General features: G+C 40.6%; 1 protein-coding gene across 1 annotated transcript in view; it reads right to left on the bottom strand.

The window, feature by feature from the left end:
• The window catches only part of KCNK10 (potassium two pore domain channel subfamily K member 10), a 69,538-nt gene that overhangs the window by 28,169 nt on the left and 13,523 nt on the right, over positions 1-27,846 (bottom strand). The window contains exons 2-4 of the mRNA XM_075152495.1: positions 15,991-16,319; positions 5,609-5,726; positions 1,564-1,724 (exon numbers count right to left, since the gene is read on the bottom strand). Of these exons, the coding sequence (XP_075008596.1) occupies positions 1,564-1,724; positions 5,609-5,726; positions 15,991-16,319 (608 nt within the window). The remainder of the gene's footprint in view (positions 1-1,563; positions 1,725-5,608; positions 5,727-15,990; positions 16,320-27,846) is intronic.

Genomic DNA, 27,846 nt, shown 5'->3' with positions numbered 1-27,846 from the left:
TTAAGTGCATTAAAGGAAAGGAAGGAGTACTTTGAATACCAAAAGAACTCCCATTATGTGCCAAAGGGCTATATTCTGTATGAAACATTAGTATCAGCATTCATCTGTGAATCTTAAAATACTTCAAGTAGAGCATGTATTATTTTATTCATAAACTATCATGCTGACAGTTTAATGGTTTTGTCCACGTCACCCAGAAAGCCAATACTACAGCTGACAATTAATCAAAGATTTTCTGACTCTCAATTCACATCATGATTTCGAGATTGTAGTTTTTCCTGGGCAGAAGCAGGCTGGAAGGTTCAGAGATTCCTTTGAAGTGAAGCAGGTATAATAAGAAGCTAGTTAAAAAAGAAATTAGGGATCTTAGCTATTTCTGTTTTTGCAGGCCCAATATGAGCCACCTTTCAATAACCTTGTTTTCCTTTCATGAAAATGTAGCCCATTTGCAAGTGCTCTCCAGTCAGGATGTACATGCTTACTCACCCATAATCATTAGTCACCTTTTCCATGTTTAGCCTGAGAGATACTCCTTACGGCTGGTCTGGGACACTTCACAGTAATTTAATCAGAAGGGCAATTGCTCATACTCCAGTCTAATACTCAATTACTTCCTTTCAAAAACAGTTACAAGTAATTTGCTCTCATCTGTGGGAATGTTTTAGAAATAGATGCCTATTAAACTAACCAGCTTGGACAGCTTCTCATCCACTCCGTCCCTGAAAAGACTTACCTCCAGCTACGCCGCCTCCAAGGGAAGCATCACACAGGTCACTTCTAGAAGTTCTGCTTGAAAGAGAGAATCCCTGAAGTGAACCATCGGCAAATTAGCAAAGCAGCATTTGCCAGGTCTGCGGCACTGCTTGCGAAAGAATTGCTTACAGTGAGACAGACTCAAAAATAGAGGGTACTGGCAACATGAAGGAAAATTACATATGAGAAAGTCTATACAGAAATCTAGTATAGGATGTATCCATGGTAGGCAGGGCAGGTAAATACCACGAAGACGATTCCAGTCAGTGGCATTATGCCAGTTTTTGCAGCTGCAGATCTACTCCAACGCATCTGTCCTCTTGCAGTGAAAGCATATCACTCAGTCGTCTCTCTTCTCAAGTTCACATTCACTCCAGTAACCCTGCTTTTCAAGTCTTTTAGGCTTTATTAGTAACACGGCCAGGACCTACTCTGCATCCCTGTTCCTCCAGAAGTTACACTAACCTTCTCTCTGTTTTCAGTGAATGGACGTACATGTCCAAAGCAACCTGTGGTGTTTTGAAGGCTGTTTTACAACCAGTCCTTGTAAGGAACCTAGCTTAGAAGATATGTTTCCCAGAGATAGCCTCAAGAAGGAAATTCAGAGCCTGATCTATAACCCCTGCATCACCATCTAGAGAAGTCTATTTCTCTCCACTGACTACAGAGGCCCCTAAGGATGTTAAGTATTACCTCAAATAGTCATGTAAATATTTCGTGGTGCTCAACATGTAAAAAGGACTCCAGGTAATAGCAATAGCATTAAAAGCAAGTTATACAACGCAAGCAAAAAACTGATAGTGAACTTACTCTGAAAACTTTTTCCACCCTTGCGATACCCTTCCCAAAGATGGTTCCAAGTTGGTCTCCAATCCCAGCCAGCAAGAAGCCAAACAGTGGAATCCCAAAGATGGCATACAAGATGCAGAAAACCTTGCCTCCAACAGTGCTTGGGGCAATGTTCCCGTACCCTGAGGAGAAAAACAATTGTCAGACTTTCAGAACTTACACATGGCTTTTTAGAAAAACTAATGGGTTTAGAAAAACTATGTTTCTGCAGGCATACCTTTGTTCCACATGTAATTCCTATTTACAGACTTTCCATGGCATGATGTCATTTCCCAGGCGAGCTACCCGCTGTGATTTAGTTTTTCTTGTAGCCTCAGTTACCCATATTTTCTATAGATTCAGGTCCTATCTAAAGTTGTTGTTTGATTAATTAATCTAGTTTGACTTATCATGGCACAAAAATCCCTCCATGCTGGCCTGGTGCCTGCGCACTGCTGCTCCTCTTGGGCTGTGCCAAAGACTTCCTGACGGGAGTGTGATTCACCTGACAAGGCTCATTTTCAGTAGTTAGCTCATAATTTCCTCAGCCCCTCATCACACTGACTAGTTACACTGAGGCCTCCAAACTGTACCCACACTATGCGAATATGCCCTTGAACTCTTTATTCAGTTCCCCTTTCAATTTCACAATAAAGAGCCTAACATTTGTATTTCATGAGGTTTTTCAATAGCTTTTAACAAGGAAGTTTTTAAGCCTTCCCTCTGAAGATCCTACTCCATTTATATTTAAAAATCATTGTTGATGCTGTAATAAAGGTGCATACATGCCCTCCTTCCATCCTCTGTTAGGGTAACCTGGGGCTGTTGGAAAAATTACAGATTCTGACCAAGACATAATTAGCCAGCTGCATATCCTGAGTCAAAACTCTCATTTTGACCCAAACATGTTTGAATCATAGAATCATAGAATCATACAAGTTGGAAAAGACCTCTAAGATCATCATGTCCAACCGTCAACCCAACACACCATGTCCACTAAACCATGTCCCTAAGGGCCTCATCTACACGTCTTTTAAATACCTCCAGGGATGGTGACTCCACCACTTCCCTGGGCAGCCTGTTCCAAGGCCTGATCACTCTTTCAGTAAAGAAATTTCTCCTAATGTCCAATCTAAACCTCCCTTGGCGCAACTTGAGGCCATTTCCTCTCGTCCTATCGCTTGTTACTTGGCAGAAGAGACCAACACCCACCTCGCTACAACCTCCTTTCAGGCAGTTGTAGAGCGCGATGAGGTCTCCCCTCAGCCTCCTCTTCTCCAGGCTAAACAGTCCCAGTTCCCTCAGCCGCTCCTCATAGGCCTTGTGCTCCAGGCCCTTCACCAGCTTCGTTGCCCTTCTCTGGACACGCTCCAGCACCTCCATGTCCTTCTTGTAGTGAGGGGCCCAGAACTGAACACAGGATTCGAGGTGCGGCCTCACCAGTGCCGAGTACAGGGGCACAATCACCTCCCTGCTCCTGCTGGCCACACTATTTCTGATACAGGCCAGGATGCCATTGGCCTTCTTGGCCACCTGAACACACTGCCAGCTCATGTTCAGCCGGCTGTCAACCAGCACCCCCAGGTCCTTTTCCTCTGGGCACATTTGGTTTCAATGTTTCAAGGTTCCCCAGCCTTGTAACTCTAGATGAAATATTGGGAACATTCGATACTGGCAGAAAGGCAGCTCTCCACCTGTCCTATGCAGTAAACTACATGTAGTCATCACAGTTTGTTCAGGTACTTCTTCCCTTCCCCACACCACCCATGCGAATTTAACCTTAGGAATCTATGTAGAGCATTATGACTCCAGTAGCCATGGTATTTGTTAAAATGTTAATGTTAAAGAGAAAAAACAAGAATTGTGGCAGTAATATTTGCACCTTTTTATTTAAGATCAGGTATCTTTATTGAAATGTTATAGAGAGTTATTCTGACTATACATAATTATTTGTATATTAAAAATTATTACACAATCACAAATCACTGATGAAATAAAAGTGGAAACACAGAGCATCCAGAGAGATGGAGATCTAAGAGAGTGTCTGCTACATCTACAGCAATTCCTCCTGATTCTTGGGAATTAAGGCGGGGCTCCCAGGTCCTAATCCTGTTAGGTTTGTGACACTGGCACTGGATATATCTCTCTGCCATGGGATGGTGAAAGGACTATGCTGACACACAACACTGCCTCCCCCGCAACCCACAGTCCTTTTCATGGCTGCATCCATGATCCCAGTTTTCTCCTAAAAGTCCAAGAAAATCCAGGCTCCACAGGCCAGTAGATTGAGGCTGGCCAGGTATTCTGGTGAGTGTCTGCCTAAGAGGAGCCCTAACAGGGCTCTGGTAGATAAAATAAAATCATTTTCATGCCCAGACACAATACGTAGACTTTATGCAGCCTATAAAAATCTCATTCATGGAGAATTTAAAGCAAATATGGGCAAAAATCCAAGCTCTATTCAATAAGTTATTTAAATAGCAGATGTCAATGAATATGCCTACATAAACTATGCCTACATAGTGGCATTTATTTTAATGAATAATTTAAAAGCTTGTCACTTAGGTCTATTGAGTAAACAAATATTAAGGGAGGGTTTTCTTACATTTGATTCAGACATGTTTTCTTTCTCGCCGCCTGCTGGTTTTATGCTACCGTTAAAAATACATGGTAGTGTAGCTTAGTATATAGAGGAACACAGGGAGGAGCGCACTCTATACAATCACTCTTTCACCCTCACTCTGACAACAAAGAAAAGGCAGAGCCAAAGGCACAGATTCCACTGTTTGAGATGATCACCACAGCAAGTCTTGTAATTGCTACAGGATTTTTTTTGTTGTATTACCTGAACTTGCAGAATTCAGTCAGATTCTCACACTTTAATGAAGGGTTATGTGATTGTCAGATTATTTGTCTATACAGTCACCAGTGTGTGCATCACGGTTGTAATACGGAGAAGCACTTTATCCAATATTTAAATCAGAAGAAAACCCAAAGGCAATGCAAATAAAAAGCAACAATTTGCCAGTGATTTCCAAATAATCAGATCTCTTGACCTCTAACCATGACTGAAATCAAGCTTAGAATTATAAAAACACTGTATAATTGTCAGCAGATTAACTTTATCATCAATGTTATCAGTTTATCATTTTTTTCAGACCATCTTTCAAAATCCCAGCTGCTTGAACAATCTTCAAGAGAGGAACTGGCTCACAGAGGAGAGGATAAAAACACTAGCATATCTAAGGCCAGCATTCAGAGATCAAGAGACTAAATACACTGGAAACAATGTATAGGGGGGACAGATGATAAGGGCCTGAATAATGAACTTACTAAAATTAGTAGTTCAAGAAAAGTAAATGGAGCAGTTCAGTATACCCTTCATCTGATACAGATGTGTCAATATTTCAAGGCCAAGAATTCTAGAATGGAAAAAAAATGTTGTTTTATTTACACAATGTACAATTGGTGGAATTCCTTCCAATTATTAGTATGAAAGTGAGGAAGGATTTTAAAAAGGATGTGATACTTATGTGAATACATTTCCAGTTACAAGGAGTAGGGTATGAGAAGAATTACTTATATCAGACTTCAGAGCATAAGCCGAAATTAATTGATGTACTTAGGAAGAAAGCTACCCTTATGGGTAAATTCATCTATAATATTAAAATCCAAATTCCCAACAACCATAGAATAGTTATTTCATTGGGTACCGGTTCTTGATCTTTTTAGTGAAAATTAAGACCTTCTGCATCTACATCAAGAAGAGGGTTATAAAGCCTTAGCTACATCAGTGCTACTTGTTTTCAGTTCAGCATTGCTGAACTGCTGCCTAATTGTGTAAACAGCTTCTAATATTTACCCAGAGGCTCAATGCCTTTGACACATATCAGAGGCATGCCTTCTGAGAACTGAGAGAAATACAGTTCAGCCACTTTATTTCTTTGTGATCTTCCTTCCTCAAATTTATTTCATTATCCAGGTCTCAGTGTGACTATGTATTTTAAAAGATAAACAATAAACATACCTATTGTTGTGATGACTGTTCCAGCAAAGAAAAAGGCACTTCCGAGGTCCCAATGACTGCTGTTGTTAGAGGAATTTCCTATGGGACTGACTCCTGCATTATCAGCATCAATAGCGTGCTGCAAAGAAAGAGACAACAAAACAGCCTTATGCATGCCTTATTGTATCCTACGCAAGTCAGTATAGGCTCCAAACGGAAATTTCTAGGACCATGGGAATAGCTTAGATTTAAACTTTTTAATACTTGCTCAAAGTATAGTAGCATCCTCTGTACACAAGAGCCGAATATATGACTGAACTAAATAGCTATTAAGGTGGAAGAAAGATACAATGCATAGACAAATGACAAAAGATACAAAGCAACTGAGAAGTAGAGGACCAACACCACAAAGAGATCCATAAATATTGCTCTTGTAGCAATAACTGCCAAAGGAAAAATTCCCCAATGGGAACAGCTGATGTTAGAAGCAGCAAGAAGGGTGGTAAATACAAATAATGTTCCTGAAGTCAACTGAAGCTGGTCAGCCAAGGATTTTAATTCCCAGACAATCAATAATTGATTAAGTTATTTATATTTTATGCTAACTAAAGAAAAAATAGGATATATATATCCCATTTGAAATGAACAAATAGGATAGCTATGGAAACATCATGAAACAACTTTGTGATCAGCTAGGAGTTCCCAGTTGCCACACTGGACAATATCGCACATCCACAACTATAGGATGGTACAGAGACTCCCAGCTAGTGCTTGAATGAACTAAATCCAGAACAGAAGCTGAGGTAGTTATACTGCTTCCAGGTCACAGTCCTATGTCTCACACAGCACTGAATCAAACCAGGCCGACATATCAGCCTGCTGAATGTTTGCTTGGGAATTTCTAAAAATGCACCATATTCTATCATGGGGACATACACATTTGCCTTTCATTGCAGCTTCACAGTCCAAAGGAAGATAGAGCTAAATACATCAGCCTCTGGGCTGGTTTTGGCTGGGATAGAGTTAATTTTCTGCATAGTAGCTAGTATGGGGCTGTGTTTTGGATTTGTGCTGAAAATAGTGTTGATAACACAGGGATATTTTAGCTATTGCTGAGCAGTGCTTACACAGAGTCAAGGCCTTTTCTGTTCCTCACTCCACCCCACCAGCGAGGAAGCTGGGGGTGCACAAGAGGTTGGGAGGTGACACAGCCGGGACAGCTGACCCCAACTGACCAAAGGGATGTCCCACACCATATGATATCATGCTCAGCACATAAAGCTGGGGGAAGAAGGAAGCGGGGACATTCAGAGTTATGGTGTTTTGTCTTCCCAAGTAACCATTACACATGATGGAGCCCTGCTGTTCTGGAGACGGCTGAACACCTGCCTGCCGATGGGAAGTAGTGAATTAATTCCTTGTTCTGCTTTGCTTGTGTGTGCGGCTTTTGCTTTACCTATTAAACTGTCTTTATCTCAATCTACAAGTTTTCTCACTTTTACTATTCCGATTCTCTCTGCCATTCCACCGGCAGGGAGTGAGCGAGTGGCTGTGTGGTGCTTACTTGCCAGCTGGGGTTAAACCACGACAGCCTCCAAAGGACAGAAATAAATCTCTCATCAGCATCTGGCACATTCAGTTGAATTGCTCTAAGTTCACTTTTGAGATGCCCTCTGGTACATATTCTCTAGTTGCTTGTAGATCTCATGCAATGTATTGCCCGTCACAGAGAAATTCAGACCTCACTCTGGAACAGCAGCTAAAACTACTGCCTTTCAAAGTAAACCTCTCCTTCCCAAATGTTCCCAAATGAGATTAATTTCCATAAATCCAATGCAAAGGAACCAAGCTTCTCTCTTTCTGCCTCTTACCATTTCCAGGTCTGGCTTTCTCCCATTCTGTTCCAACCTCACTTCCTGTTGCTGTTATCATGCTACTCACGCTGCTGCCAGATCTTCCCCTTCTCTCTCACTCTGATATTTGCTCCTCCTCCTAGATATTGCTACCAGCCTTTAGCCTTTGTTATTTCACTGAACTTATTGCCGGACTCAACAGAAGAGGCAAAATGCTGCCTCTTACATCCTGTCTTTCTGTGACTTCATTCAACACAGAATTCCCACCTATCAATACAAGTTTGTTTTGACTTTTCTTATTCCATTTCTTTAACCACTTCTCTTTTCCCTCTGACTTATGATCTATGAATTGTCACTCTGATTTTTTATTTGACCTTTTCCTATAGAGTCCATGTGCAAAGCAAGGTTAACCATTCTATTTTACCATTGCCCCACTTCTCATCTGTTCATGTCTACGATTTCTCTCCTGATCTTTTCTATAACCTCATATTCTCTTGTGCTTTTAGCACTGACTTTTAAATACATCCATTTAACACCTCTTCTATCCCTAGCTTTCATGATGCACTTTTCTCCTCATTCACGTCTTCCCTCTGATGGCTCATTTATCACATTTTTTCTTTTCTTCCCCTTCCATTTTGCACTTTCCCTCACTCATTTTTTGCCTGTATTTCCAACTGACTTCATTGTCACAAAGTTCTTCTACCACATTTTTTTCCTTGGGCTAGTTTCAGCTAATCTGCTCTCCAGTTTTTAGTTATTCATCACATTGCCCCACAAAAAGGGAAAGGAGTGGGAGAAGAGGCACATGAACAAGAAGAGAGGCCAGGTATATCTAAAGAGATCAGTACGGGACAGCCTTTTCTAACAGTAGAGCTGCTACATGCCAGGCTAAGCTGATTGCGAAATTACAGCATGAGCAAGCTCCAGACTGAACTGGTTGCATTTCATGTGGGCAGAAAGCCAGAGTTCCTCAGCACCTGTCCATACCTCAAGAAACAGGGATATAGAGAAAGGAAGTGTTTAGGACCAAACCCTTTGAAAGGGCTTCTGTACCAATTGCTGGCATATTGCAGGTGGTGTGAAAGCAGAGATCGTTTGTTTGTTTACCCAGAAGAGCATAAATCAGCATAACAGACAGGTTGCCTGTTTAAATAGGCCATGACACACTGTCAGCTACCCCAGCATGTTACTTCTGCCAAGGAATGCGGCTTGCCTTCCCCTTGAGTGTGTGAATGTCAGTGAGCTAATTACAACACTTTAATCACATTTGAGTTTACACAGTTTAGCAAGTCTGTTAGGGCCAAGCACTAATCCCTGAAGTGAAGGAGCGTCCTGTTGCCTTAGGTAGCTTTGAGCTTCTCAGGCTCCCTTCTCATCCAGAACAAATTCATTTTTTCTTTAAAGCTTGACTGACATCATTAATTTATAAATATCCAACTATCCCAATGCTATCTCTTAGTATTTTGCATACAGCAATGGAGGACAGAAAGGGAGCAGTAAGAGGAGAGCAGCCCTGCAGCTAGCAGCACTTAAATATGCAATTTCAGGTCATGCGATGAGTAAAGGATGCCTTACTACCACCACCACAAGTCCACCTACACAGAAGTATCCTGCTAGATGAAGACTGGCACAAAAATCAAACAAGGACACTATCACTGGCAAGACTCTCCCAGTTCACACAGACCATGAAATTTTACTACAGTTTCCCATCTGTGAAACTTCAGATAGGCTTTGCAGCATGACCTGAAGAGCTGCATTCTCAGGTTATCTTGGAGTAGGGAAAGAACCAAGTTCCAGAGTGCTAACCGCTCTGTTGGCAAACCTTCCACATTTAAGACATTTTAAACTAGTAGTTTCAGGTATTTTTCAGGTATTTTGAGGAGACCTTATTGCAGCCTTTCAGTACTTAAAGGGGGCTTATAAGAAAGATGGGAACAGACTTTCTAGCAGGGCCTGTTGCAACAGGACAAGGGGGAATGGTTTTAAACTACAAGAGGGTAGATTTAGACTAGATAGAAGGAAGACTTTTTTTACAATGAGGGTGGTGAAACACTGGCACAGGTTGCCCAGAGAGGTGGTAGATGCCCCATCCCTGGAAACATTCAAGGTCAGGTTGGATGGGGCTCTGAGCAACCTGATCTTGTTGAAGATGTCCCTGCTTACTGGAGGGGGGTTGAACTAGATGACCTTTAAAGGTCCCTTCGAACCCAAACTATTCTATGATTGTATGATTCTATGATTTTTAAATTGAAGTATCATCAAAAGTAACAGGTCATCAAAGTACCCATAGCTGTTTCACACTTACTCCTTTCCTGATCCCTTCTTTCTTCTCAAGAGGAGTTACATGCACAGCGCACAACAGCCTTCACTAATGTATTAGGTACCTTGATCACTAATTAAGACAATTATATCAAGAAAAAGTCTAGAGTTATGCCCATAGGCAACAAGATAGCTGGGAGCTAGTGCAGCTGATGAGGAGACAGGAACCAAACAGACTGTTTCTGGTTTCTCTGGGAAGAAAGGCTTTTGTCTGGTTCACTTGTTCATGTTTCTTTAATTTCTCCAGTAAGATCCCGATCATGAAGAAGACAAATCTTTTCCAAGGACAAGCATAATACCCTTCTTGAGTGCTGAGCTACTCAAAGGATGTACCCTATATGTAACCAAGGATAGGAATTTGATAAGAAACGAAAAGAAAATTCTTGTCATCTTTTTTCTTGTTCCATTAATTCCTTTCCACAGATCATGCTAATCCAATAATGATTATCTCCCTCTACAATTCTTTTCCAAGCAGATTCCTATCAAGCATACAATAAGTTGTTTTAATTGCCTTTCATGCTCTGATGTTTCTCTATTACGATTATTAGGATGCTTCTCATTAGCAAGCAGCTTTTAAAGACTAATTCCTTAATAAATTTTCTCTATACTCTCTACCTCTCTACTTACTCTCACCACCCTTCATACAATGATTAGGGGTTCCTCATTATAAATTCCCATTTATTCCCTTTTCTACAACAGCATTTTCGAAGGTCCAAGGCCAGCAATTTTTGTTCAGGTATAATCAAAAGTAATAAGCTTTGAAAGCCCATCCTTTAAATATTTCTGCCTATCCCATAAAGGTCTCTAGGTGACAATCAGCCAGACAGTGATCTACCTACACTTACAGTAACTTGATTGTCATGCATGCACTGTGTCTGAAGGCAGACCTACAACATTCAACAAGGGACATGCACAGAGATCTAAGTTCAAAGGGCTTAGCTTCCCGCAAACTTCTTAGCTAAGTTCTGCAAGCAACATAGCTACAGGACAGCTGCAGACTTCTGCAGCATCCTAGGCTCAGTCTGTCTCCTATACAACTGGAGTATCTCTGGACTGAAGTTACAAACTAGGGTGCCTGCACCAACTTAGACAGGACCCAAGAGATCTGAATTCTTTTTTCATATCCTTTTAGGGGGAATAAGGTAAAATAAAGATCAGGGGCAGAAGGGAAGTTGGGACATATAGAAGACAACCTCCAGAGGCACAGGCAGAAGGTTCAATAATCAGATATTTACCATTGTTTTTCTTCACAGTTCAAATAGTTTTTTCCTGTCTTCAGCAAAAGGCAAGTCCTCCCCATAGTTAACTCAAAATACTTTTTTTTTTCTGCTCCATCTAGAGCTTTCTTCCAGCACATGAAAGCCATCCAAGTTCTTTTCATTTTACAAAAAACAAGCTGTCTTATGACACTAGTGAACCTGTCAAGCAGCTGAAAATTGAAACATCTTTACAGGATGTTCCCTTTCTTGCTTACATTCAGGGCAAAAGTAGTTCAGAACACTAATCAAAAGTGCCTATCCAAAATATGAACTCTCACTAACATAATTAGCCAGTAAAGCCTGACTAGCTTATTTCCAGCTCTGCTTCCTTTTCAGCTTACAGGCTAACTCTAATGAGTTGCTGTAATCATTAGTAGACATTGATAATATGACTTAGTTCCCAGGTGGATGACATTTTTTTTAATACTATAATCCCTCACACTCCTAAATTAAACCCTGAAGGAAAAGGCAGAAGAAAGCAGTCCACCAATAACCTAAGTAACTTCTTACAGTAGCAAGCCACTCTATCTTATGTCATTGTACAGGGTTCATTATGAAAGCAGGGCTCATTACAAAAGTTTTTACTCATACACGGTGTACAGGCTACATAAAAGCAGAATATGAATACCCTTATCAGGTCCTTAGGAATTACTTTGCCAAAACACATGGATGGTCTTCCTGCCTGCTTCTCCTAATGATAGATAACATCTGATCTTTCTGAGAGGCATAACCTGCCCATTATACACTCTAAGTGTGCGTTATTACAAAGCCAAGATGACTTCTTTTTGACCCCAGCTACTAATAAGCTTATGCTATGACATATAAGAACAAAAAAAAAGTTTTGCAATATGTTAGCATGTGTAAACTACCAATGTTGTTATTTTTCTTTTCAACTGTATGTCCAGCCACTTGAGTCCTGTTGCCTTCTGCTATTTGTTCAAACGGGTAAACAATACAGCTAAATGTACTCGAAGCACCTGAAGTTTCATTGTCTTTTAGCATATTCTAGGTTTCACTTCTCTCTAACTCTGAAAACTCCAGTGTTGAAGTAAAGCACACAATTTTGTCATTTTCTTATTCTGGTATTCACTACTGTACCAAGTTGTAGATCACATAAGGCATTAAATAATGAACTTGCTTCACTGCAAGAAATGTCTTCAGAAGCAGAAATAGGCTTTAAAAATGTACAGTTAAGAACTTCCACTTCAGGTGACTTTGGACAATATAGACTGCACTGTGAAATACTTGCTATTGTTAAGAAAAAATTAGCTGTCATTGTGTTAGTATTATTATCATAGAATCATAGAATAGAATCATAGAATAGTTTGGGTTGGAAGGGACCTTTAAAGGTCATGTAGTCCAACCCCCCTGCCGTAGGCAGGAACATCTTCAACAAGATCAGGTTGCTCAGAGCCCCGTCCAACTTGACCTTGAATGTTTCCAGGGATGGGGCATCTACCACCTCTCTGGGCAACCTGTGCCAGTGTTTCACCACCCTCATTGTAAAAAATGTCTTCCTTCTACCTAGTCTAAATCTACCCTCTTGTAGTTTAAAACCATTACTCCTTGTCCTGTCGCAACAGGCCTTGCTAAAAAGTTTGTCCCCATCTTTCTTATAAGTCCCCTTTAAGTACTGATAGGCCACAATAAGGTCTCCCCAAAGACTTCTCTTCTCCAGGCTGAACAACCTCAACTCTCTCAGCCTTTCTTCATCCCCCTGATCATCTTCGTGGCCCTCCTCTGGACTCGCTCCAACAGGTCTATGTCCTCCTTATGTTGGGGGCCTCAGAGCTGGACGCAGGACTCCAGGTGGGGTCTCACCAGAGCAGAGTAGGGAGGGAGAATCACCTCCCTCGACCCGCTGGCCACGCTTCTTTTGATGCAGCCCAGGGTACGGTTGGCTTTCTGGGCTGCAAGCGCACATTGCCAGCTCATATTCAGCTTTTTGTCCACCAGTACCCCCAAGTCCTTCTTGGCAGGGCTGCTCTCAGTCCCTTCATCCCCCAGCCTGTATTGATACCAAGGGTTGCCCCAACTCAGGTGACAGACCTGAATGAAAACCCAAGAGAAAAATACAAATTTAAAATACTTTGAATCTTCCTAGGGATTTGCACTGCTTTCATCACTTTATTTCTTCTGAAGTTTATGAATGAACTTCACAGTCTGAACTCAGCAATTCACATTTGTGCTACCAGTGCTAATATTTGCAATGGGTTATTGGAGATCAAGTAGGAAAGGATGTCTCATCCACACTAAATTTTAACAGCTTCCTCATACAGTGTCGTACATCTTCCTTATAGGTTTTCCAAAGGAGAATCCTTTGAAAGATTGACATTTAGGCAAAGGGATAAATTCTTCCATCGTTAGCCTTGTAAAGATCATGACACTCCTTTCCTCTTCTCCTTAAAAGATTGTTCCAGAGCCATGCCCCCAGTAGAAGGATACAAGCCAGTTCTAAGGTCTCTCTTTTTGTATTTTTTCAATATTCTCCAAAGTACAGAGGTGAATCAACACCGTCATTCTGGAGAGTATGATCTGTGTTCATCTAAAGGCTTTCAGGTAGTCAAATAACATTAATTATAAATAGCTCCCTTAGCGGTAGGCAGGTGCTGACTGCACACAGTACAGCAGCCAGGACCTATGGAGGTTGCCACATCAGTCTGGAATCACAGTTGTAAAGGCAGATGCAGCATTTGGTGCAATGCAGAAATGCATTGTGCCAGCCAGGGAGATGTCACTTTTGAGATCATCGACATGAAGGCATGAAAACACAACGCTAACCCCCTGACATTATCTTCAAGCAGTGGTTCACTGTTCTTCTGGGCAGGTCAGTTACAATCAGAGTTTTCTGTATCAGCATACCCAACTACATCCCTGGAGCCAGTTTCACTCCCAGACATACAGAAGAATCCAAAAGAACTTGTTCTTTATTGACAAATCTGTTTCAGTATTTCACATCACTTGGCCTTAAGACATTCACATGCTAAGCTGCTAAACCCATTTAATTTACCTTTGCAAAATGATTTCTAGTTACCCAGTGTAATGCCTGAGGACATACTGAAATCTCAGGAGATGATAAGATTTGTTCAGAATATCTGCCTTCTAATGTAGGCAGTATGCCTATTTTTTATTTTAGCATCACCACTTTTGAGATGAAAGAAGGAAAAATATTGTGTAAAATAAAGAATTAAAACTGGTACATAGCTTAGGCTAGAGAATAGGGGCTATTTAGAAATCTTTGTACTGCAGTCGGTATGCAGGAGTCTACCAACCTGTTGAGGTGCTTTGCTTGTTGCACCTATTATGTGCTCTGCTTTCTGCTAGAAAAGAAAGCATTTTGCATATCTTTTAATAGTGACATTCCCATCAAGGGAATATAAAATTCTTGCTTTTAGTATTTTTTAAAAATCCTTTAATCAGCCAGCACACATTATACCTAAAGAGTTGAAGGAAGTACAGATCTCTGTAACACTGCCATGAGAAACACATCTGAACCAGTATCCCACAACAGAATTCACCCTGCCAATCAAACATGTTCACCTGTCTTTTGCAGACAGATGAAGGATGTGATCCAAGCCAGCCCTGATGCAAAAGCTGTATAGTCACATCAGCACCATACCGCTTCCTGCTGAAGCAGGTTTGGCTTCTTAGTTCAGTACCAGGCTGCCCAAAGGTACAGGTACACAGCTGCTGACTCCGAACTGACCTGTCTTCTGTGAACATAGAGCACAAGCAGGGAGAACCCACATCCATTTGCAAAGAAACAGAAAGAATTTGTTTTGCCTGGGAGAAGCAGATCATTGCTGTCTACGCATATGGGCAAGGGACAGGAATCAATCAAGCAATGGCACGTTGTCTTGGAGGACCAACTACAAGGTAACTGAGTAAGTTTAGGCTGAAAAGTAGGAGAATGCTTCTTCCATCACAGCAATGAGATACTGAAACAGCTTCTTAAAAGAAATACTAAGCTTATAAATTTGATTCACTTATAGAAAGGGTTTTATAACACAGTTGGGGGAGCGGACACAAGAATCCAGGGGATAGCTCTGTGTTCTTTCAAACAGCCTGAAATCACAACAGAGCTCGGTGCAACACCCCAGAGGCAAACCCATTTGCTCTTGGAAGGCTCAGACACAAATTCAAGTCTGAAATATGAGGCTGAAGTTCACCTTTGGAATATATTCCTTAGGTATCTCACATTTCTTATCTAATCTCTATTTTCTCCAGGCTAACTAATGGGTTTCTATATGGGTTCCTAGAAGATACTCCACTGAAGTCTTGTAAGATCCATAATACTTTCCTCGTCTAGAGTTTTAATCAATGAAAAATAACTCTATCCTTGATAAACCTTTGTTGCATGTTATTCCATTTTCCACTTATCCCTACATACTTGATATTTATTTCCTTCAAAATTGATCCTAAAGCTTTGCATACTAGACCAGACTAAAAATTCTGTAGTTCTTAAATGCCAATTATGTTCTATTTTTAGTTGTATACTTCATCATCATTCATCTACCTAAAATTCACAATAGTAAACCTGTAAATTAATATACCAGTAAGTTCAGAATTATTGGCTGAATATTTATTTCAAAATTCCCACCTATGATTTTCTGTTTGCTTTCCTGGTTTCTGTGTTTAATTTTGGAGGAAGAATTAAGAACTTAATATCATTTGAAAATTTACAGAGATGATGGGCAAATGTCTTGCAAATCTGTCACCTCTCACAAAAATTTCTTCCAGATATTAAGTTCTGATTTTCTTTGCACACATTTTTCATTATTCTAGTGAATATACTATTCTATTTACAATAGTTTCTCTTTCCCAGATTAAAATGACTGGGAAAGAGCCTGCTCTTCACACTGCCCATTGAGAGGGCTCTGTGAACAATTTTGTTCCCCACCGACTCAGCTGTTCAATGAACCTAACTCTTTATCCCAACTTCCAAGAAATACTGTCTTCTTCACGTGCCTACCTGAATCAGCGTCTCCAGCTCTAGCTGGGTTACACAAATGTGCTCCCGAAGAAAGTCAGCCTTCTCTAGCGCAATTGTGTTCTTCTGCCTGCTCTCAAAGGGCTGCTCCAGGGCACGGAAGACGAGTCCTCCCGTCACCAGGTAAACTACCACCACGACAAAGATCGCCACCACTGTTTTCCACTTCATGACTGTCTGCAGGCCTTGAGAAGGGGCTTCCATGGTAGCAATGACAGTGGCTCGGGAGGAAACGGAGAGTCGTGGAGCTGGGTAATGCCCGTTAATTTTGGGGTCAGGTTCACAAGCTGGCACTGGTGAGGGAACAGCCACTGAAACACAAAGTAAAAATATTCATATACAACTTTCCTAAATACCATTTTCAAGACTCTCGCATAAACCATGTTATTCACATCGATGTGATACTTCTCATCTTGAAGACTCCATGGGTGTTTTGTCCATACACAAGCTACCTCAAGGGTTTGCTTCACCCATTACCTCTAGAACTGGAGAGGCCAGTTGCATACACAAAAATTTCAGAAGGATACAGAAAACCATTTATCCAATAAGAACATGAAAATTTTGACTAGTTAGGATATAAATTACACAAGGTGGTGTTTGGTGAGGGACCCTGGCTGTGATTTATGTCCTTAAATCATAATACTAATTCTATTGGTAGTGCTAGGAAATTGAACTGTTAATGATCAGTGATCACTACCTGGCCTGGTACTGACAGAAACAGACAATGCTTTGCAAACCACAATGCTGTTTGGCTCGCCAACATAAGGAGGCCCATAATATTTACATGGATTCACAAAACCATCACTTCTGAAAATGTTCTTCAAGCCTGGAAGCTTCACAAATTTTAGCATAAATTGTTCTTCAGCCAAAGCATACTAGATATCTGAGGTCAAAGTCACTCACACGCCAAGCACAATGATGGACCTCCCAGCTTGGGACTGAGACGCTGTATAGCCCACGTGACCTTAGCAGTACATCAGACCTAACAAGCCCTGACTTCCAGCCAGACTTATTAGCCCGACCACTGTGTCAAGCTACCAAGGCATCCGAATCAAAGCTGGCTCACCTCCAAATAATTCAGATGTCTCAGCATCACACTTCCCCACTCTCTGTTGCCAGTATTAGCAATGGCAGGATGAGGCCGGGTTCCTCAGCACCCACTGGTATAATGGTACCACATGCAGGCTTTAAAGATGCTGGACTCATTTTAAACCAAATCCCTCCTGTAATCTTACCATGGTGCAGCTGTCACTGGCCTGTAATTTCTTTGAAGCCAGATTGATTTATTTCATACCAGACCTCAATTAGATTACAGTTAAAATACAGTCACTTTAGCTGCATTCTCTGAACTTATTCCCAAAGTGTCTCTGCTGTTTTTCTCAGAAATTAAAGCAGAAGGATTTACTCTGATCAGAGTGGCACCGTAAACTGATTCTATACAATTCGAACATACAACATGATTACACCTTGAGTTTGAAGTGGGCTACAACTCTTTCCCAACAGAAACCATTTTATGATACTGAATAATTTAAGAACTCAGCTGTTTCCTACAGTCACATTTTCCTAGAAGCGATACATCTCTGAAGCATTACATTGAGGACAGAGCTTCCAGCTTACTTGCTAACCAATAAATTACAGAAATCTACAGTTGCTTTACACTTACAGTTAATATTTCTCTTCATTTGTGACTTGGAGGCTCCAGTACTAAATAGATTAGAAAGGATCCACGATCAGATGAAGAGCTTCTGTGGTTGATCCCCTTTATGTGTATCTCAGTTTTGCAACACCCTGTGGCACAGCTGCTCAGTTTGACCATCAAAAGGTCATTATGGTTCCCAACACTTATCAGCCAGAACGGAATGACATCAAGCTTAAAAGGATACTTTCTCTTACCTCCACATATATTTCACGTAAGTTCTAAGAACTTGAAGTGACAATAGGGAGAAGAGTGACAGTATTAGAAAGAAGTCACATTTTTTGTAAAAGAGATCAATTATTTCATTCTCTAAATCTCCTGAAAGGAAAGGATTATTGTAATAGATACAGTGAGTTTCAGCTGGAAATATCAGAAAAGTGTTCAGAAGAAACGTAAAATAGGGAGGTTGTGTGAAGCAGTTAGAACCTGCCTTCCTCTATAGGCAAATATTGAGTATTCCCAGAAGTGGCTCAGCTGATGTAAATCAGTATAACATAACTTCCATGGATTCCATGAATTCAATCAATTTACATTAGTTAAAGCCCATAACTACTGCGTATATTGTGAATCAACATAAAATCTGCAAGCCTGAGGGCTGATTTTGCACACTTGAGATTACTCAGCAAAATAGTCTCAGGATCTGAGACTCACATGGTGAGAAGAGATCTGAATTCCTATGACAGAAACAGCATGCTACAATTTTTTGAAACAGCTATCCACCTTACCATGACTGGCATAGTCCAGTGTAGGCTGGGTGAGCCTTTCAGTGCGGAGAGATACCTGACTTTGATATCTCACAAATGATAAGTCAAGAGGAAGGAAGTCAAGAGCTGGTAAAGTTAAAACAGCTTTTGTGAGTTTTCTTTTCCTCTCTGCTAGTATAAATGTTGTTTCTTATTCAAATCATATTTCTGGCAAAGTGTTAATAATAGCTTTACAGTAAAATCATGGCCTGTTTGATTCTGTCTTCAAATGAAAATGTGTTGTACTGATTTAAGAACAAGATGGGAAGTTCAGGGTAAGGAACGTAAGATGTTCTCATAAATATCGTGTCACTTAAACAGCTCAATGGATCACTGTGCTCAGCTTGCTTATCTCTAAAATAAAAGATAACTCTTTTCCTAAGAAGAATTGTGTTGAGTCTTTCATTTTCTGCTATTAGTAATAGCTACCCTAAGTGTACGTAGAAATGTTGATCCTAAAGTATTTTATATGATGTAAATTAATACACAGGAAGACGCTACTAAAGCAGCTAGTTGAGCAACTGATGTATTAACAGAGATGGTCTTGCAGAAGGCACAACTGCAGTCAATACCCCAGAGATGTTTCAGGGTAGATTTTAAGCAGCAGTTAGGTATTGGAAAACCAGTGTAGATACTCCATCTAGCAGCTATCCCACTCTTTATGACAAGGGAGTGGGGTTAGTGACTTCAGCACATGGTAAGAGGTCAGAAGTCCTGACTTCTAATTGGAACTCTGCCTCCATGAACCTGTGCTCTCAGAAAAGTGCTACCATTCACCTTTAAACCATGGTTTCACCAACTAGAAAAAGATAAAATAGTGCTTACTTTTCTAACACGAGTGTCCTGTAAGAATCCATGTCTGTACAATTTTTGAACAAACATATGAACATAAAAGCTATATAAACTTCCAGAAGTTTAACAAGTAGTTTTACTAAAATCAAATGATGGACAATGTGCAGAGGTATACAGACAGTTTAAGAAAATGAAGGACTACATAAATTCTTGGATTTGTAGCGATAGTTTAGACTATAGTTTAGGACAAACAAAGAGCAAAAGAGAAGAGGATATGTTTACAATAAGTGCAGAACAATCCCTGCTTTATTTATCCATGCTTTTTCAAAACAAGCTGCTGTCAGAACTGGCTTTTCCCAGAACCAAGTCTCATCCATGTGTGCTTGTTAAATCATTCCAAAGAAGACTTAATCTGCCTCACTGAAAGCAGTGATGAATCTCCATTCACATGCATGCACTAAATTAGTAGACAGGTAACCTCAAAGGAACAGCTACCCTCAAAGCAACACACCAGTGTTTCGACACAGGCCTTACCCCAGTAAAAGGATGCCAGTGGGGAAAGAAAGGTGAGTTCCTGATTGTTTGGATAAGCTTCAAAGTAAAGCAACTGAAGATATTGATGTTACAAGTCAAATTAAAATGTTAGGATCTGTACACTTGTTCACCTCAGAGAGTACCGCACAACCTACTTGGTGTACTGACAAACAGGACAGCCAGGCCTCCCATTGATATGTGAGGAGCTTAAGTACCTGAGATTTCTGCTAACATTGATGAGAATTAAGGAATCAAAACTCTCACTCACTAACCATCAAGAAGACTGGGGCAAAGCTTGACCCAAAGCAGTTGGCAGTTGGACTAGATGACCGTTGTAGGTTCCTTCCAACTGAAATATTCTATTCCAAAGCAAAACACTGTAATGTAAAACATCGGAGCTATTGAAACAATGCGCCATAAGACATTGTTTCAGGTTAAAAATTGTCCTTTATTACTGCAGGTATGCTTTGCTTTAGGAGACTGATGTTTCTAAGAACAGGTTAGACTAATTGCTGCGAGAAATATTTAGGTATAGTTGGCCCTGCCCTACAGCAGCAGGGTGAGCTAGACAACCTAGATAATGTTACGACTCTGTGAAAAGAGTTCTAATTTAAAGGGAAAATCTCCAGACAGAGAGGTTCAAAGTACAGCCACCTCAGAAGGACGGCTTCAAATAAGAGCAGAAATGCTGAGAGGATATTCAGCTGGCTTTTGACTACGAAAACGATAAGCATGGCTTTGCCACACTGACCGATATCCTGGCAACTATCTTACCCAATATGCCAGCCACATAGGAGATACTGAAGAAACTCGGTTTCAGAGGAGAGTTTCTCAACTAGTTTAAACCATATACAATTTTTTCAATTAACATACCCTCCTCTGTGGTATTGCTGTCACAATTTTTATCTGCGAAAAAATGTAAGTCAGGTTTAATGGAGTGTCTTATTTAGTACTTTATTTTCTTCCACGTTCCTGTGTTACATGAGCACACAGGAATGTATGTACCTTTTAATGAGAGTATAATAGAGTATTCTTGACACATCTGATGCAAGTCTGGCTTTCACCGGATTCAGCACAGAATTAGATTGAGGGCATATATACTTACGCATTCATAAACCCAGCCGCTGGCTTTAAGTTTAATACATGAGTTGATCAAAAATGAAACTGGACATTTTATCTCCCATTTTAGTGGGTCCATCCAAGGAAGACAACAAAGTACTTTCAGCTCAAGTAAAAAGGTTCTTCGACGTGCATCTGAAAGTAAGTACCAGTACGTTTCCCCCAAATCCTCATAATATGATGGGAGGTTTTTTTAAAGAAAGGAAATTATGCTTTCTTCAAACATTTACAGAGTCAAGCACTCAAAATTTCCCACGGAGTCTTCCTTATCTTTGTCTTAAAACTAGAAGTTTAGTTCGAATTATAAAGTAACCTTATGATGTAGTCCAGTTTCACTGTGAAAATTCATGAGCAAATCATCCTCCCTACAGCTTTCACAAGATCCTACATTGGGTTATCAGCACTTGTACATCCTTCCTGTAGCACTACTTAATAAGCCAGCATTCCCTCCTGAAGTAATTTAGAAATACAGTATTTTGTCAAGTGTATGAAGTTGCAGAACAGAGACCTGGAGCACCAAGACTTGGAAATGTCTGTGAGGTGCTAGCCGAGTCCACTACAGCTTCCCTGAACTGGCCACTAAAAGTAGGTGGATCTACCTTCTCTAAAATGGATCGTAAAGGACTGGGGGGTGAAGGGACTTGACTGACCATAACTGTTTTAGCATCCTAGCAGGAGCCTCATTTATTTCGTTTTCACTGGACAGAGTATTCTAGTTGTTTGGGTTCCCTCCCACCCCTCTTTTGAAATGGCCACACACTGAAGTTTACATCAAAAGGCTTCCTGATTGAACCGTGTGAAAAGCAGGAAAATGAGCAGCCCACCAGTGGGTAACACATGATCTTGCACTTCAAGGCTCTGGCTCATCTCCAACCAGAAATTCCTGGGGGATATGGGTATCTAGCATTTGCTTCCAATCTCACAACCTTCCCACAGACTCCCCAAAGTGATTTCAGTTACTGGCTGCTTGGGTTAAGATAGCAGGGCTGTGCCTGGAAGTCAGAGCAAGGATAAGAGGTATGTTAGAGGAAGAGCTGATGCAATCAGTGTATTAAGCTATCATCAGCTATATGAACTTCTCATTAATATGTCACAAACAGAAAATGCATGCAGGTTTATGGATGAAGGAGATTTGTATGTCCAACAGGAAGCGGGTGGTTGCTATATGCATGACGGAAGTAATGAAACGTGGAAGTTTCTGTCCATGTGTAACAAAAAAATCATTAAGCCATTAAAATTTTTCATTATGAGGACATGGCTAATCATTTCCACCACCTGCTTTGCTTGCTATTCCAGCCCCCTCCCCCCCCCCCATTCTTCATCTCTGTCTGTTGTAGTTTTTTAGCAGGTTTTGCAAAGTAGAGAGCATCCATTTAACCAACTCAATGAGCGTTAGATTTTTACACACTGGGCACTCAAAAATCTGATGCTGGTTTGGAAAGTCTGTTTTTAGAGCAAAAATCCCAGTAGACAATGACTGTGTCTGCCTTTGTGTTTGTGCAGCATCTTTGTGTGATGTGGGATAATTAATAGGTGACATTTCAGCTGTGATCAAGAAATGGGAGACAAAATCCTGCCTGCAGGCTACGATTACATATGGGGCAGAATACTAGCATCCCTGTGGCTGTTGTTCTGGATTGAGGCATAATAATAAGCACCGCTGTCTAGGGACCACAGGATCCATACAGCCATGGATCAAGAAAACTGCTCTCAGCGCTGACATGTTTTACATTGGTTTGGCCCCGGTCCCTCTGCATATCCCCAAGGTGTTCAACCACACGACTTGAGCAGTGAAAGCCACCACGAGCCTGCCACACACGGGGAATTTCACCCTACTGTTTGTACAGCATTTTGCTGCAAACTGCCATTGAAGTGAGAAGCATTACTAGTACATTTACTGTTCGTGAAAGCAAAGCTTGATGTATTGTTTGTTTGGAAAATGCACAGAGTGCCTCCGAGCATATAGCTTTTCACTGCAGCAGTACCCCACTGGTTAAATCTAACACTGTTTTTCCTGAAGTGGATTCTCTAATGCAGTATTAGCACTGCTGACTTCAGCAACATCTCAGCAGTCTGCTGCAAATGCAGTCACCAGTGGCAAGGCATTCAACAAAGTACGGAGAGAGAGACAGGTAAAGGCAGAAAGGGCAACATACATTAAACCAAAAAGATTGAATGCGCTGTTAGAAAGAAAGTAGCACTGATTGCTCCCAATTGCTCCTTTCCCAGAGTGGGGCGGGGAGAAGAGAGGAGCATGTTAGGTTACAAAACAGCATAAGGAATAAAGTTACTGTTTGCTGCTTCCTATTACAGGATAATGCTAGTGAAATAGAGTACAAGTTCATATATTGAGTTCTCTCTGTTGGTGGGGAGAGAAATGTCAGTAATATGTACCAGAGGGAATTACATCTAACCATTGCTTTGCCATCCCTGGCAGTAGTTTTGGGGAAAATGTCAAATAAAAAGGCTTCTGCAATTTTTGTATCATTTGTCATATTCCCAGCTAGTGCTCGAAATTATGATTTTCAGCAAGTTTCCAAAAAAATCTACATAATTCTGCTTCATCAGTTATAATTGAAACATACTAATTAATAGCTCTTGGAATACCCCAACTGCTTGATTGATTTGGAACGTAGCTGTTATGAGAAAACAAAAAACCCACCACTGTTTTATAATGTGGCTTTCGTTCTTCTTCATTAGAAAACTATAGTTCAGGCAAAAATAAAAAAATCTTAAACAGCCTAAATTGGAACATGGTAGAAATTAAGAAATCACTGTGGTCTGAGTTAAGGTCTCTCCTGTAGAAAGAGCTTCCCAACTACGAGAGTCTTCATGGAGTGGTGATGCTGGTGCACTGGAGATCAGAAGAACTAAGGGGAACTTAAGCCTCTTCTCTGTTCCTGGAGAGCTTCTTTAGTGGCAGACAAGAAACAGCTATGCAGTAAGTCATCAGAATGAATCTTGCCTTCCACTGTCACTCCTATTTGATAGCAGTTTCTTCCAAAGGACAAATCTTGTGGGAATCTTCTCCAATTTCTACTGTCCGTACTACCAGAGTATCGCTGCTTCCATTTAGTTGTGCAGCAAGTGCCTGACTGAAACCAAGTACCTGGCTATCTCGTCTCCAGGACAGTGTATTTGGTTTAGGTGGCAAGGTGTTGGTAGCGGGGTGGTATGGTGGTGGTCTCAATGGGAGAAGGCAAGGGGCTGCCCCATGCCGGACACAGCCAGTTCCTGCTGACTCCAACGGACCCACCGCAGGACACAGCTGAGCCCATCAGTGAAGCTGGCAGCACCTCTATGAAAGCATAGCTGAGAAAGGGAAAAATGTTGTGCAGGCAGTGAGGAATGAGGAAAAAAAGTGTGAGAAACAATCCTGAAGACACCAAGGTCAGTGAAGGAGAAAGAGGTGCTCCAGGAGCTGTAGGAGATATTCTCCTGCAGCCTGTGTGATATTTGGAAGAAACCACAGTGGAGCAGGTATATCCCTGCAGCCCATGGAGAGGACTAGACCAGAGCAGATATCCCCACTGCAGCACGTGGAGGACCCCAGACCAGAGCAGGTTGATGTTTCGTGAAGGACTCCTGCCCAGGGAGAGACCATGCTGGAGCAGGTTTATCCTAAAGGACTGCAGCAAATAAGGACCCATGCTGGAGCAAGTGTGTGTGAGGAGGAAGGTGCAGCCTAGAGGAACTGTTATGAACTCACCACACACCCCCATTCCCCATCTCCCCTGCACCATGTGGGGTGGGGAGGAGGAAGAGGAGTCAGGAATGAAGGAGTGAAGTTGGGCATAGGAAAAAAATAAAGGAGGGGGGAGGTATTTTAATCTTTGTCTTTGTTTCTCACTGTCCAAATCTATTTTAATTGGCAATAAATTAAATTAATTTTCCCCAACTCTGGTTTGCCCATGATGGTAATTACTAAGTGATCTCCCTGTCTTTATCTCGACGCACAAACTTTTCCATTTTATTTTCTCCCCCTCTCCTGTTGAGGAGGAGTGAGAGAGTGGCTGGGTGGGCATCTGGCAGCCAGCCAAGGTCAACCCACCACAGACAGTTTGCACAGGGGCAATAAAGGTGAGGACAGAACTCACACTGTATTGTTCAGCACTGTTTTTCCTCTGAATCTCACCAGTCACGGAGTGCATATAGATTTTGGTGAAAAAGTCATCAGTCCATTACAATCATGCCCTGAGAATATCGATGTATAGATCAGGACTTAAACTACAGTGATGAACATGACTTAGCTACAGAGAGAGCAAGCAGCCTTTCAACAATAATGCCTTTTTGTCATTCTCTAGTGGAGTTGGGTCAATATAGAACAAAAACATTCATTTGTTTTGTTGAGTGGATTTGATTTTTTCACTTTTTATGATCTTTCATTCTCATTTTTCCTTCCCACACATAAGCATTTTATTTCACTCATTTTCTATACACATTTAAGAAAATGGATGTGAGCAGCATACATTTTCACATAAAGCTAAATGTCAAATTCGTTAAATATTTCATGCTGGCAGGAAGTACATACACTTTTAACTGATCAAAGAAAAGTAGCAATACAATATGATATCTCTGACTGACAATTTTAAAAAACATAAGAAAAACACAATCTACTTGTAGATGTTAAATGGCTAGAAATTGGGTGCTGGGTAAACTTGACTGGTTGGATTACTTATTAATCTAGTTGTGATTAGTTTAACAAGTGTGTAAAAGATTAAAAGGTCTATGCAATTACCATTCCCCCGAGCTATGTCATGTCCCTTTTTGTTTTGAACGGATTTTGTGAGGCTGTTGAAAGACTCTCTGGTATTCTATCATTTCACTTTAGCAATTCTGAACCTAGTCTCCCTAAAGAGATAGAAAAGAAGTATGTGCAAGCTAATTTAATTTTAGCCAAGAAAGTATAGTGAGAGAGAGAGGAGGGTCTGAATACCATTTTTATACTTATTGTATTTCTGAAAGGCACTGCCATTTCTAATTGTAAATTCTTTAAATGGCAGTTCAAGCATCCATCTCACAAGGAGCTTTCAAAGCAGGGAAAGGAAAATCTCACAATGGCTGCTTAGGAAAATGAAGTCTGCAGGACTAAAATCTCAGTACCCTTAACCATATAAAAACCAGAAAATCTCACTGTGTCAACAAATCCAATCCTAAATCAGTTTTTGTATATGTCGTTATTAATATTTACATATTATAATTATTTATTTCATAGAGAATAAACTCTTCAGAACAGGGGCCCTAACATCAGCAGTGTTTAGAACAGGAGTGCCTTGAATATATTACAAACAGCAATAACTACCATATATCACTGTCTTTCAAATCATTCTGGAAAAAATGCTGGGCAACAATAATTTTCCTTAATCTTTCATGTGAATAATTCAAAAGTGTTTTTAGGCTCCTTCTTGCAGACTGATCCAACTTTCAAGATGATTTGCACAGAAATCAGGTACAAGCCAAGAAAAGCTGGGTAGCTTTGTTAGTATAGTGCTGAGCTTCTGTTTATAGTCCTAGCCACTTAGCAGGACATATTTGGTTCAAAACAGTGCTGTACCAGATAGGTTCAAGTTCACGAGCTTCCTTGGGCTGGCCTAGCTCAGACAGCAGCGTTCAACTCTCGCTGAATACAACTGTGTAGGTATAGCGTAGACAAAAAAGAAATTGCTTAACCAAGATCAGACAACAAATTACAAGGCTGGAGTAGAAATCCACTCTCGTGCTCCCAGACTTGTGTGTTTTAAGACCTATCCAAAAGGACCCACTCTTACTTTGGACATCTGTACTTTATTTCTTTAATTTTATGTCCATTTTTGGCTTCTGCACAACCTTTCATATGACTGCATATAGTTAACAACCAGTGAAGATGAAGATATGTTTTTCTTTCTTCAGGCTAATAGAAAAGGGAAGAAAACTCTGAATGGCACAGAAAAGGCTTTTCTATTCAACATCTCTCTCCACTTCACTTATCACCAAAATATTGAACGGTGACTGAATACTGACATGCTTTATTGTAACTGAGTGTTAAGAGCACAGGAATATATAAGGAGAGAATGAGTTAACAAACTACAGGAGGCAAACACTGGATCTGTATTTAAAGAATATGGGAAATATCAGTCTCTTCCTTCAATCAGTTTTGACTATTTTTTATCTTGGTTTGAACCACAGTAAATCAAACTCCACCACATATTCACATGTCATTTGTCCATGACACAAAATGATTATCAATGCAGTCATCTTTTCAACATCCCACTTTGATTTTCATTGCAACTTTCTGAAGCATTATCTTAACATAAATGAAAATGCTGTTTGGACTAAATGTAAAAATGTGAACTGTAGTCTCACAAACGAAAATAAGACACTGACTAACTAAAGACAGTGATGAATTCTTCCCTAGATCCCTTAAGAATAGGGCAAGAAATAATTGATTAATCTGTACCAAGGAAGTAGGGGATTATATATTAGGAAAAAGTCTAGCTACAAGGATAGCTAAGCATGGGAACAGCCACTGAGATATTGAAATCCCCTTCATTGGAAGTATCTAAGAACAGGGCATAAAACCATCTGCCAGAAATCATTTAGGTCAGTGTTTTCAATCTGTGCCCTGCATACCCCTATGGACTCAAGAAAAAAAGCTATCAGTGAAGGTAACAAAGAAAAACAGTCTAATGTTGTAGGCTTGTATTCATCATCCAGGATCTGTAAACAAACTGGTGACATGTTAAGGGTCTTAAAAAAAAAAAAAATTAAAAATCATTCATCTTGATATTCTAGTCCCGACTCACAGCAGGAAAACAGTCTTGAAATCCTTTCTCTCCCCTTCTGTGTAAGATAGTCAAACACATCTCAACATTCCTCTTTGCATCAGTTGTGCCAAGTCTGTAATAATCTTTCATGATTATCTAAATATCTCAAAGCATTTCACAAATAATAGATAAACCCCTGTGACACTGAGGA

This window comes from Calonectris borealis, chromosome 5 (genome assembly GCF_964195595.1).
Source record: "Calonectris borealis chromosome 5, bCalBor7.hap1.2, whole genome shotgun sequence".
Taxonomy (NCBI): domain Eukaryota; kingdom Metazoa; phylum Chordata; class Aves; order Procellariiformes; family Procellariidae; genus Calonectris; species Calonectris borealis.
The sequence above is the reverse complement of the archived record's forward strand: the minus strand, read 5'-3'. Positions and strand labels throughout refer to the sequence as shown.